We start from the raw sequence: 12,554 nt of genomic DNA, 5'->3' as shown, positions 1-12,554 counted from the left end.
GATCACCGATCTGTCTGAGAGCAGTGCAGCGTTACCAAGTGCCTGCTCTGAGCAGGCACTTGGTAAGCCACCTCCCTCCCTGCAGGACCCGGATCCGCGGCCATCTTGGATCCGGGACTTTCTGCAGGGAGGGAGGTAGGAGACCCCCGGAGCAACGCGATCACATCGCGTTGCTGCGGGGGTCTCAGGGAATCCCGCAGGGAGCCCCCTCCCTGCGAGATGCTTCCCTGCACCGCCGGCACATCGCGATCATGTTTGAGCGCGGTGTGCCGGGGGTTAATGTGCCGGGGGCGGTCCGTGACCGCTCCTGGCACATAGTGCCGGATGTCAGCTGCGATAAGCAGCTGACACACGGCCGCGCTCCCCCCGTGAGCGCGGCCGATCGCCTATGACGTACAATTCCGTCCGTGGGAATTAAAGCCCACCCCACATGGACGGAATAGTAAGTCTAATGGCAGAAAGGGGTTAAAAAAAAAAAAAAAAATGTATTTATGGGAACAATTTTTTTATCTAAATAAAAAAACAAAACAAAATAAAAGTACACATATTTAGTATAGCTGCGTCCGTAACGACCCGACCTATAAAACTGCCCCATTAGTTAACCCCTTCAGTGAACACCATAAAAAATAATAAAAAACGAGGCAAAAAACGCTTTATCATACCGCCAAACAAATAGTGGAATAACACACGATCAAAAAGACGGATATAAATAACCATGGTACCGCTGAAAATGTCATCGTGTCCCGCAATAAACGAGCCACCATACAGCAGAGAAAAAAAAATAAAAACGTTAGAGTCCTCAGAATAAAACGATGCAAAAAATATTTTTTATATAAAATAGTTTTTATCGTATAAAAGAGCCAAAACATAAAAAAAAAAAAAAAGATATGATATAAATAAGGTATAGCTGTAATCGTACTAACTCGAAGAATAAAACTGCTTAATCCATTTTACCAAACGCGGAACTGTATAAACGCCTCCCCCAAAAGAAATTCATGAATAGCTGGTTTTTGGTCATTCTGCCTCACAAAAATCAGAATAAAAAGCGATAAAAAAAATGTCACGTGCCCGAAAATGTTACCAATAAAAACGTCAACTCGTCCCGCAAAAAACAAGACCTCACATGATTCTGTGGACCAAAATATGGAAAAATTATAGCTCTCAAAATGTGGTAACGCAAAAAATATTTTTTGCAATAAAAAGTGTCTTTTAGTGTGTGACGGCTGCCAATCATAAAAATTCGCTAGAAAACCCACTATAAATAGTTAATCAAGCCCCCCATCACTCCCTTAGTTAGGGAAAAATTTTAAAAAAATGTACCGTATATACTCGAGTATAAGCCGACCCGAGTATAAGCAGACCCCCCTAATTTTGCCACAAAAAAACTGGGAAAACTTATTGACTCGAGTATAAGCCTAGGGTGGAAATGCAGCATTTACCGGTGAATTTCAAAAAATAAAAATAGATCATTCTTGCCCCATAGCTGTGCCATATAGTGCTCTGCATGTTCATTATTGCCCCATAGCTGTGCCCCATATAGTGCTCTGCACCGTTCATGATTGTCCCATAGCTGTGCCCCATACAGTGCTCTGCACCGTTCATTGTTCCCTATAGCTGTGCCCCATATAGTGCTCTGCACCATTCATTATTTCCCTATAGCTGTGACCCATACAGTGCTCTGCACCGTTCATAGTTCCCTATAGCTGTGCCCCATATAGTGCTCTGCACCGTTCATAGTTCCCTATAGCTGTGCCCCATATAGTGCTCTGCTCCGTTCATAGTTCCCTATAGCTGTGCCTCAGTGCTCTGCACCGTTCATAATTCCCCATAGAAAGCTCTGCCATTGCCGCTGCAGTAAAAAAAAAAAAAAAAAAAGCCATACTCACCTCTCTTGCTTGCAGCTCCCAGCGTCCGGTCCCGGCGTCTCTCTGCTCTGACTGATCAGGCAGAGGGCGCCGCGCACACTACAGGTCCTTCTCAAAAAATTAGCATATAGTGTTAAATTTCATTATTTACCATAATGTAATGATTACAATTAAACTTTCATATATTATAGATTCATTATCCACCAACTGAAATTTGTCAGGTCTTTTATTGTTTTAATACTGATGATTTTGGCATACAACTCCTGATAACCCAAAAAACCTGTCTCAATAAATTAGCATATTTCACCCATCCAATCAAATAAAAGTGTTTTTTAATAACAAACAAAAAAACCAACAAATAATAATGTTCAGTTATGCACTCAATACTTGGTCGGGAATCCTTTGGCAGAAATGACTGCTTCAATGCGGCGTGGCATGGAGGCAATCAGCCTGTGACACTGCTGAGATGTTATGGAGGCCCAGGATGCTTCAATAGCGGCCTTAAGCTCATCCAGAGTGTTGGGTCTTGCGTCTCTCAACTTTCTCTTCACAATATCCCACAGATTCTCTATGGGGTTCAGGTCAGGAGAGTTGGCAGGCCAATTGAGCACAGTAATACCATGGTCAGTAAACCATTTACCAGTGGTTTTGGCACTGTGAGCAGGTGCCAGGTCGTGCTGAAAAATGAAATCTTCATCTCCATAAAGCATTTCAGCCGATGGAAGCATGAAGTGCTCCAAAATCTCCTGATAGCTAGCTGCATTGACCCTGCCCTTGATTAAACACAGTGAACCAACACCAGCAGCTGACATGGCACCCCACACCATCACTGACTGTGGGTACTTGACACTGGACTTCAGGCATTTTGGCATTTCCTTCTCCCCAGTCTTCCTCCAGACTCTGGCACCTTGATTTCCAAATGACATGCAAAATTTGCTTTCATCAGAAAAAAGTACTTGGGACCACTTAGCAACAGTCCAGTGCTGCTTCTCTGTAGCCCAGGTCAGGCGCCTCTGCCGCTGTTTATGGTTCAAAAGTGGCTTTACCTGGGGAATGCGGCACCTGTAGCCCATTTCCTGCACACGCCTGTGCACGGTGGCTCTGGATGTTTCCACACCAGACTCAGTCCACTGCTTCCTCAGGTTCCCCAAGGTCTGGAATCGGTCCTTCTCCACAATCTTCCTCAGGGTCCGGTCTCCTCTTCTCGTTGTACAGCGTTTTCTGCCACATTGTTTCCTTCCAACAGACTTACCATTGAGGTGCCTTGATACAGCACTCTGGGAACAGCCTATTTGTTGAGAAATTTCTTTCTGGGTCTTACCCTCTTGCTTGAGGGTGTCAATGATGGCCTTCTTGACATCTGTCAGGTCGCTAGTCTTACCTATGATGGGGGTTTTGAGTAATGAACCAGGCAGGGAGTTTATAAAAGCCTCAGGTATCTTTTGCATGTGTTTAGAGTTAATTAGTTGATTCAGAAGATTAGGGTAATAGGTCGTTTAGAGAACCTTTTCTTGATATGCTAATTTATTGAGACAGGTTTTTTGGGTTATCAGGAGTTGTATGCCAAAATCATCAGTATTAAAACAATAAAAGACCTGACAAATTTCAGTTGGTGGATAATGAATCTATAATATATGAAAGTTTAATTGTAATCATTACATTATGGTAAATAATTAAATTTAACACTATATGCTAATTTTTTGAGAAGGACCTGTATATGCGTCATCGCGCCCTCTGACCTGAACAGTCAGAGCGCAGACGCCGGGAAGATGGAGCGGCGCCCGGCGGCTGTAACACGGACAGGTGAATATTACATACTTACCTGGTCCCGACGTCCGGCTCCCTCTGCCTGTCACAGCTGGTCTTCGGTGCTGCAGCTTCTTTCTCTAATCAGCGGTCACCGGCAGCGCTGATTAGAGAAATGAATAGGCAGCTCCACCCCTATGGGAGGTGGAGCCGCCTATTCATTTCTGTAATGAGCGGTCCCACGTGACCGCTGAAGAGGGGAAGAAGCTGCAGCACCGAAGACCGTGGGACAGGCGGGGAGCGCCAGGATCGCTGGGACTAGGTAAGTATGCCTCAGCACCCTCACCCGCCGACCCTGCCACCCACCTTGACTCGAGTATAAGCAGAGAGGGGCACTTTCAGCCCAAAAATTTGGGCTGAAAATCTCGGCTTATACTCGAGTATATACGGTATTTCCATTTTCCCATTAGGGTTGGGGCTAGGGTTAGGATTACATTTACAGTTGGGATTAGGGTTAGGGTTGTGTCAGGGTTGTGGTTAGGGTTATGGTTGGGATTAGGGGTGTGTTTGGGATTAGGGTTAGGGGTGTATTTGGGTTAGGGTTTCAGGTAGAATTGGCGGTTTCAATGTTTAGGCACATCAGGGGCTCTCCAAACGCAACATGTTGTCCCATCTCAATTCCAGTCAATTTTGCATTGAAAAAGTCAAACGGCGCTCCTTCCCTTCCGACCTCTGCCATGCGCCCAAACAGTGGTTTACCCCCACATATGGGGTATCAGCGTACTCAGGACAAATTGCACAACAACTTTTGGGGGTCCAATATCTTCTCTTACCCTTGGGAAAATACAAAATGGGGGAAAAAAAAAAAAAATTTTTGTCCCACAAAAATGTTTTTTAGCCCCCCAAATTTTTATTTTCCCAAGGGTAACAAGAGAAATTGGACCCCAGAAGTTATTGTCCAATTTGTCCTGAGTACGCCGATACCCCATATGTTGGGTAATGACCGGGTAATACTGGTCATGCGCCATTAAGACCGGGTAGTACTGGTCATGTGCCTTTAAGACCGGGTAATACTGGTCATGTTAAGTACAGGGGGAAGATGCAGGTGAAGAAAGCAGTACTTCCTTACCCGGATGCAGAGTCGCTGTGCCCCTTTAATACAAAACCATCGCCCCTGTGTGTGCTGGCAGGCTGGATCAAGGTGTGGGCGGAGCCTCGTGACCTCCATGAATAGGCCCAAGCCGGGGCCTAAATTCCTTCAGCCGGCGGGAGCAATACTAGCATTGCTGAGGGAAGCGAGCGCTCCCGTGCCAGGGAAGAAGCGCCAGAAAAGGTGGGCGGAGCCGCCTTAGCGCTCCTTAGTGAGGGAGCGGCTTCTGGGATGCGGCCTACACATCGGCCGAAGCTGGGGGCTAAATTTTTGCAGCCGGCCGGAGCGTTACCTGAGGGAGGTGGGCCACAGGGAAGCGGAGGATGCCTGTCAGCATGTGAATAGCCCACTGCAGAAGCCCATCGCTGAGTGGAACCACTCACCATCGGTGCGCGTCCCGGCATGGAGCCGCCATGATGACTGGGTTTCAGCACTGAGGAAAGGGAGCACTCTACTGTCCTGCTGCAGGTGCAGGGATAGAGGGATAAACCTCAATCCATCATCCCTTTGTTAGGGAGGTGGAGAGGAACCGTCCGTCTCCTTGTGCCATCCGCTTTCACAGTGGTGGGACAGTGGAGGCTGCTCGGACGCCATAGAGAGGGGCCTCTGTGCATGCACTGAGTTCAGCCCCCGGGTGGACAGGGCCAGTTGTCCGGCACTAGGCCTGGCTGCAGAAGAGGGTACATGGAGAAGACGCTCCATGTGCTCGTCTGTTCAGGGTGCAGAGAGATTGGTGCCCTTGAAGGGACCCGTCGCCCCTAAGAATCAGCCCAGGCATGGCATCCAACATCGCAGGAGAGGATACGGGGAGGCGACGCTCTCCGTGCTCGCCTGATGATGGTTCGGGGAGATGAGAGCCTTGAAAGGATCCGTCGCCCCTTCGTCTGTGGAAAAAATGAAATCATAAATGTAAAAAAAAAAAAAAAAATAATTAAGAGTTTTGGGTCTGAATATTAGACCCAGCTTTGTGCCTCCTACAGAGTACGGACACTAAGCATGAACTGGTTCTCAGAGCCAGCAGGAGGGTGTATACTGCAGGGGAGGAGCTAACTTTCTTTGTATCACTTAGTGTCAGCCTCCTAGTGGCAGCAGCATACACCCACGGTCTGTGTCCTCCAATGAGGCGAAGGAGAAAGCTACAATTACATGATACCATTTTTTCAACCATAGACAAATTTAACACCCCTGTTATAGCAATTGCTGGGAAGGGGGTCTGATGTGTCCTTTGAGCAGGTCCTGATATAGTCCATAGCCGATAAGCCATCGATTGAACCCTACCTGCACGAGTAAGTGGCTTCTCCGCTCCGAAACACCTTGCCGCATATTGGAGGAACTTCACTTTCACGTAATTTTTCCATGAAGGTATTGGGGTCCTCTCCAAACAGATACCATTCTATGGGCGTTAGGATAGAGTCTTGATATAACTGCTCCAGTTCATGTGCTTGAGACTGGAAGCCATTTGTGTACAAAGCAGGGACGTATTTTGCCAAAAAATGGTAAAAGTTTGAGGGAAAGTCCACTGGAGTGTCCATGAACTGTTGAAAAACAAAAATACTAACGTAAGAACAAATTACCAGAACTGACTACTACGAACATATACTAAGCATTTTCAGACAGTTTTGTAAGAATTATTTTGTGATTGGCCATCTGCAGCTTTCACTGATCAACAGGGATATTTAGCACCCAGATCATCTAACCATTAGACGGGTTTATTTTTTTCGTCCCCTAACGGGAATTTATCACCAGATTTCTGATACCTAATCTGAGAGCGCCAATCAGTGGAGTGTGCAGGTTACACAGAGCCCAGCATTCAGAGCACTGCTAGATCTGTGGCAAACTTAACAAGGATTTTTAAGTCAAATCTGCAGCAACCAGCCCAGTAAGCGACATTTCTGGAATCAGGGTATCTGCCCCCACATCAAACTGATCGCACATTAATTGGCAAAAACCTGCTGACAATTTCTCTGTAGAATATGATTTATCCATTTCTCAATTGTTTCTTTTATTCATTTGAAATTAAAATCCTTTTAAAGTAGACAAAAAAAAATCAATTCTTAACATTATGGCTGTATACCCCAATTTGCTTGAGGGCCTGCTCACACGTCGTGGTTTTTCTCCAAAAATTGTATCAGCAGCCTGAATGACATTTCTGAAGTCTCAAGCACATGCTACTTTTTTTTCCCCCCATGCAGATTTGAAGCTTTTCAATTCTTTGGGAATGTGCCCACGTTCAGCACTGGCAGCAGAAAAATCTCCAGCAAATGCTGGAGTGTTGGCAGGAAAAAGTTTCCCTCCCTCCAATAAATTAGCATGGGTGAAAAATGCTGATGGAACTGACATGCTGCGGATATAAAACTGCTTCAAATATGCAGTGAAATAAAAAAAATGGCAGTCTCTGGATGAGATTTACAGAAATCTCATTCACTTTTCTGGAATAGTAAATTCAGCGTGGCAAAAATAAGAAAAAAAATAATAATTTATTTATAAAGCGCCAACATAATCCGCAGCACTTTACAATTAAGCGGGGAGATGTACAGACAATAAATTCAGTACAAGTTAAGACAATTTAAACAGTGACATTAGGGGTGAGGTCCCTGCTCGCAAGCTTACAATTTACAAGGAAATGGGGGACACAATAGGTGAAAAGTGCTTGTTATTTCAGGTCTGGCAATTATAATAAATAGGGATTTTCATATAAAGCTGCATGATCCGGTAATCAGCCCGTGTGTTTAAGTGCAATAGTTAATTATCAAGTGCAGTTATGTGCATGGAGGGTGTGGAGACAGATGAGTAGTAGGGTGCAGATTCACATGTAGATAATATTTGGAAGGAGGGAACAGGGCAAAGTTAGTTTACTGAGTAGTTGATGTGGTAGGCTTGTTTGAAGAGATGGGTTTTTAAAGCGCGCTTGAATAGGTCAGGGCTAGGTATCAGTCTGATTGTCTGGGGAAGTGCATTCCAGAGAGCTGGTGCAGCACGAGAGAAGTCTTGGAGACAGAGGTGCGAGGTTCAGATTACGGGGATGTTAGGGTACCGTCACACTATACGATTTACCTACGATCACGACCAGCGATATGACCTGGCCGTGATCGTAGGTAAATCGTAGTGTGGTCGCTGGGGAGCTGTCACACAGACAGCTCTCCAGCGACCAACGATGCCGAGGTCCCTGGGTGACCAGGGTAAACATCGGGTAACTAAGCGCAGGGCCGCGCTTAGTAACCCGATGTTTACCCTGGTTACAAGCGTAAAACTAAAAAAAAAACAAACAGCACATACTTACATTCTGGTGTCCGTCAGGTCCCTTGCCGTCTGCTTCCCGCACTGTGACTGCCGGCCGTAAAGTGAAAGTGAAAGCACGTCACCGCTGTGCTCTGCTTTCACTTTACGGCCGGCAGTCACAGTGCGGGAAGCAGACGGCAAGGGACCTGACGGACACCAGAATGTAAGTATGTGCGGTTTGTTTTTTTTTAGTTTTACGCTTGTAACCAGGGTAAACATCGGGTTACTAAGCGCGGCCCTGCGCTTAGTTACCCGATGTTTACCCTGGTTACAAGCGAACGCATCGCTGGATCGCATCGCTAGATCGGTGTCACACACACACACCGATCTAGCGATGACAGCGGGAGATCCAGCGATGAAAGAAAGTTGCATACGATCTGCTACGACGTACGATTCTCAGCAGGATCCCTGATCGCTGCTGCGTGTCAGACACAGCGATATCGTAACGATATCGCTGGAACGTCACGAATCGTACCGTCGTAGCGATCGAAATGGTATAGTGTGACGGTACCCTAAGTCTTAGGTCATTTGTAGAATGGAGGGTACTTGTAGGGCGATAGACAGATGAGAGAGGAGATATAAGGCGGTGCAGAAGTGTGGAGAGCTTTGTGGGTGAGAGATGAGTTTATACTGGACCCTGTAGCGAATGGGTAGAATGGCACAAGATGGAGGCATCGGTGAAGCGGCTGGACAGAAATATGACCCTGGCTGCCGCATTCAAGATGGATTGGAGAAAAGAAAGTTTGGTAAGAGGGAGACCGATCAGTAGAAAGTTGCAGTAGTCCAGACGAGAATGAATAAGAGCGACTGTAAGAGTCTTAGCAGTTTGAGAAAAGGTCGGATTCTGGAGATGTTTTTAAGATGCAGGTGACAGGAGCGAGTGAGTGATCGGATATAGGGAGTAAAGGAAAGTTTAGTGTCGAATAAGACCCCAAGACAGCGGGCATGCTGCTTGGGAGTTATGGTTGAACCCTCCAGGGTAATTTCGATGTTGGGTAGAGTGAGGTTAGTAGAAGGGAGAAACACAAGTAGTTCCGTTTTGGAGAGATTTAGTTTCAGATAGTGGGAGGACATGATGTTAGAGACAGCAGACAGACCATCCTTGGTATTTTGAATTAGGGTAGGGGTGATGTTGGGGGTAGAAGTGTATAATTGGGTGTCATCAGCATAGAGATGATACTGGAATCCAAATCTGCTGATTGTTTCTCCAATAGGGGCCGTGTATAGAGAGAAGAGGGGGCCTAGGACTGAGCCCTGCGGAACTCTGATAGTAAGGGGATGAGGAGAGGAAGAGGAGCCGGCAAAAGATACAGTGAAGGAGCGGTCAGAGAGGTAGGAGGAGAACCAGGAGAGGGCTGTGTCCTTGAGGCCTATAGAGCGAAGCATAGTGAGGAGGAGCTGGTGATCCACAGTATCAAATGCGGCAGAGAGATGCGGGAGAATCAGCAGGGAGCAATGACCTCTGGATTTTGCTGTTATTAGATCATTAGAGACTTTAGTGAGGGCAGTTTCAGTGGAGTGTAAAGAGCGGAAACCAGATTGTAAGGGGTCAAGAAGAGAGTTATCCGAGAGATAGCGGATTAGACGGGAGTGGACCAAGCGTTCCAGGAGTTTAGAGATGAAGGAAAGGTTAGAGACAGGTCTGTAGTTAGCCATGCAGTTCTGGTCCAGGGATGGCTTTTTAAGTAAAGGGGTTATGATGGCATGTTTAAATGAGGAGGGAAAGATACCTGAAGAAAAAAAAGAGAGGTTAAATATTTTAGTCAGGTGAGTGGTGACCACTGGTGAGAGAGACTGCAGGAGATGTGAAGGAATGGGGTCACTGTTGCAGGTTGTAGGCCGAGCAGAAGCGAGGAGCATGGAAACTTCTTCTGACACAGGCTCAAAGATGTCTAGTGAGCTTGAGGTGCAGCAGGGACGGGGATCCAGGCACTGAGGAGATTGGGCTGAGATATCCTGATGGATGTGGTTGATTTTTTCTAGGAAATAAGTGGCCAGATCCTCACCACTGAGATTGGAGATGGGGGCCTGCACTTAAGGCTTCAGGAGGGAGTTTAAGGTTTCAAAAAGTCGTTTTGGGTTGTTGGATAGTGAGGTGATGAGGGTGGTGAAGTAGGATTGTTTGGCCAGAGAAAGGGCAGAGTTATAGGTTTTGAGCATGAACTTATAGTGGATGAAGTCTTCTGCTAAGAGATTTTCTCCACTGTGGCTCTGCACACCTTGAGCAATGCTGAAGAAAGCGTGTTTGCATAGTGTGCCAGGGCTGCCATTGTCTGTGTCGGGTCTTTCTGCGTGTAGAAGGTGCTGCTTCATCTAGGGCATTCTTCAGTGTATTATTGAAGTGTGACAATGCTAAGTCTGGACAGGAGAGGGAGGAGATGGGGCTAGAGATGTGTGGAGGTTGTCCATAAGCTGCTGGGTATTAATGGTACGTGTATTTCGATAAGTGTGGTAAGTGGGGGTGTCCCGGGTGAGGAGACAATTATTGACAGGGAAGGAGAGAAGGTTGTGGTCCGAGAGCAGGAGAGGGGAGTTCGTTAAGTCGTGCAGCGAGCCAGGACGGGAGAAAACCAGGTCCAGAGTATTCCCGTCCTCATGCATAGGAGAATTAGTAAACTGTGAGAGGCCGAATGAAGAAGTTAGAGAAAGAAGATGAGAGGCAAATTGGGAGAGGGGATCATTGATGGGGAAGCAACACATCAAAACTGCAACAAGCAATCATAACCCATTCAGCGTTTCTTTGCAGGTTTATTTTTTGGGGAGGGGAATGCATAAAAAATAAAAATAACGTGTAAAACATTTGAGTATTTTATGCAGCATTTTTTCCGGCCAATAAGATGGTTTTTGGTGTAGAAGTTCCAGCAACATCACAAAAAACAAACACAAAAAAACATCACCAAATACTTAAGAAAATAAGCCTTAGCGCGCAGTCAAACGGATGCATTACTCTTGGAAAGGATCGCATCACAGGGCTCGGACTGGTTGGCGGCTCTCCTGACCGTGACAGAGGCATAGACATTAACACTGACACACTCAAGTCAGGAGAGCAGCCAGCCAGTCCAAATGCAATGAGATCCTGTACATTGTGGTCTTTACTCAAAACCATGAAACACTGATGTGTGACACCGGCCTGCTCAGTCAGAAACATATGACGCTCTCAAAGACTAAAGGATGAAATTACCTCATTAAAAATGAAAAACCTTTTATCAATATACAACTTTTTTTTTTTTGGCTTCCTTCCAAGTATTTTCTTGTCCATTTAAATAGGGTGTAATAGAAGTATTAACATTATTTCATTCCTTTCTTGGGGAAAGGAAGGAGAAGTTACTGGAGTATATTCTACGGCAAAGCAGAATCGGACGTGAGAATGCAAGTTTTGGAGAAAGTCCAAGTGACAAAAAGTTCACAAATCAGACCTCTCCTATGCTTCTTCCTCTGGTAGATGGGAATAACCCATGTCACCCAAGGCCTCTGAAACCAGGAATTCTCTTTTCCTCGGATTGAGGAGCTGGTATCTGCAGTACGCAGCACTATGGGACTGGAGGAGGAGTCACAACCTCAGTCCATTCAGGACCAGATGTTTGGTGGGATAAACAAGTGAAATCGCGTAGGATTCCCAGTACATTCCAATATACTCAACATGATTTCTTAAGAGTGGGATCTGCCGGAAATCACCTCAGCATTCCCTCTGAGATGAAACACAGATTACCCATAGAAGGCGATTCTGTCAAGTGGGACATTCCCAAAGTCGACTCACAGGTGGCAAGAGTTGCAAAAAGAACTTCGCTCCCGTTTGAAGATTCTTCACAACTGAAGGATGGACAGAAAAATAGAAAGTCTCTTGAAAAAATCCTGGGAGATTTCTAGGGTGGCCTAATATTGCTTCAACCTGTGTAGCTAGAGCCCTCTCTCGCTGGTTAGGGGAGCTAGAGTCCCATATATCCCAGGGTATCTCTAGAGGAGAACTGCTGGACTCACTACCTAGCTTTCTTAGGGCTACTGGGTTTTTGGCGGATGCTTCCATGGAAACCATCAGAGTTGCCGCTAGGTTGCTTGTACAAACGAATTCAGCTAGTAGAGCCCTCTGGCTCAAGATGTGGACTGGTGACATCACCTCCAAAGCCAAATTATGTGCCATACCCTTTAAAGGAGACTATCTTCGGGCCCTCTCTAGACGAGATTTTAGAAAAAGCCACAGACAAGAAAAAAAAGCTCTCCCAGAAAAAAAACCCGCTAAGAAAAGGTTTTTTTGTCCCTCACAGCCTCAAGCCTCTCAGAGGGGAAAAGGCAAGGCCGGGAGGTGGAGCTATCCAAAAGGTGGAGAAAAGAATATTCTTATCCTCCAAAAACAGCAGTCCCAACAGGAAAAGAGGACTTCGACCCTGTGGGGGGGAAGGGGGAGACTCAAAATACGTACTTCAGTGGCAAAATATCACCAATTGCCACTAGGTCCTCAATGTCATTAAAGAGGGTCTACTAATAGAGTTCATTTCCTCCCCTCCACGGGGTCTGAA

General features: G+C 46.1%; 1 protein-coding gene across 1 annotated transcript in view; it reads right to left on the bottom strand.

Annotated features, from left to right (window-relative positions):
- Positions 1 to 12,554, bottom strand: part of UBR1 (ubiquitin protein ligase E3 component n-recognin 1) — a 233,593-nt gene that overhangs the window by 191,811 nt on the left and 29,228 nt on the right. Inside the window, exon 2 of the mRNA XM_069730874.1 lies at positions 6,040 to 6,296. Within this exon, the coding sequence (XP_069586975.1) occupies positions 6,040 to 6,296 (257 nt within the window). The remainder of the gene's footprint in view (positions 1 to 6,039; positions 6,297 to 12,554) is intronic.

Source organism: Ranitomeya imitator, chromosome 1 (assembly GCF_032444005.1).
Source record: "Ranitomeya imitator isolate aRanImi1 chromosome 1, aRanImi1.pri, whole genome shotgun sequence".
NCBI lineage: Eukaryota > Metazoa > Chordata > Amphibia > Anura > Dendrobatidae > Ranitomeya > Ranitomeya imitator.
This window is presented reverse-complemented; position numbering and strand designations above follow the sequence as displayed.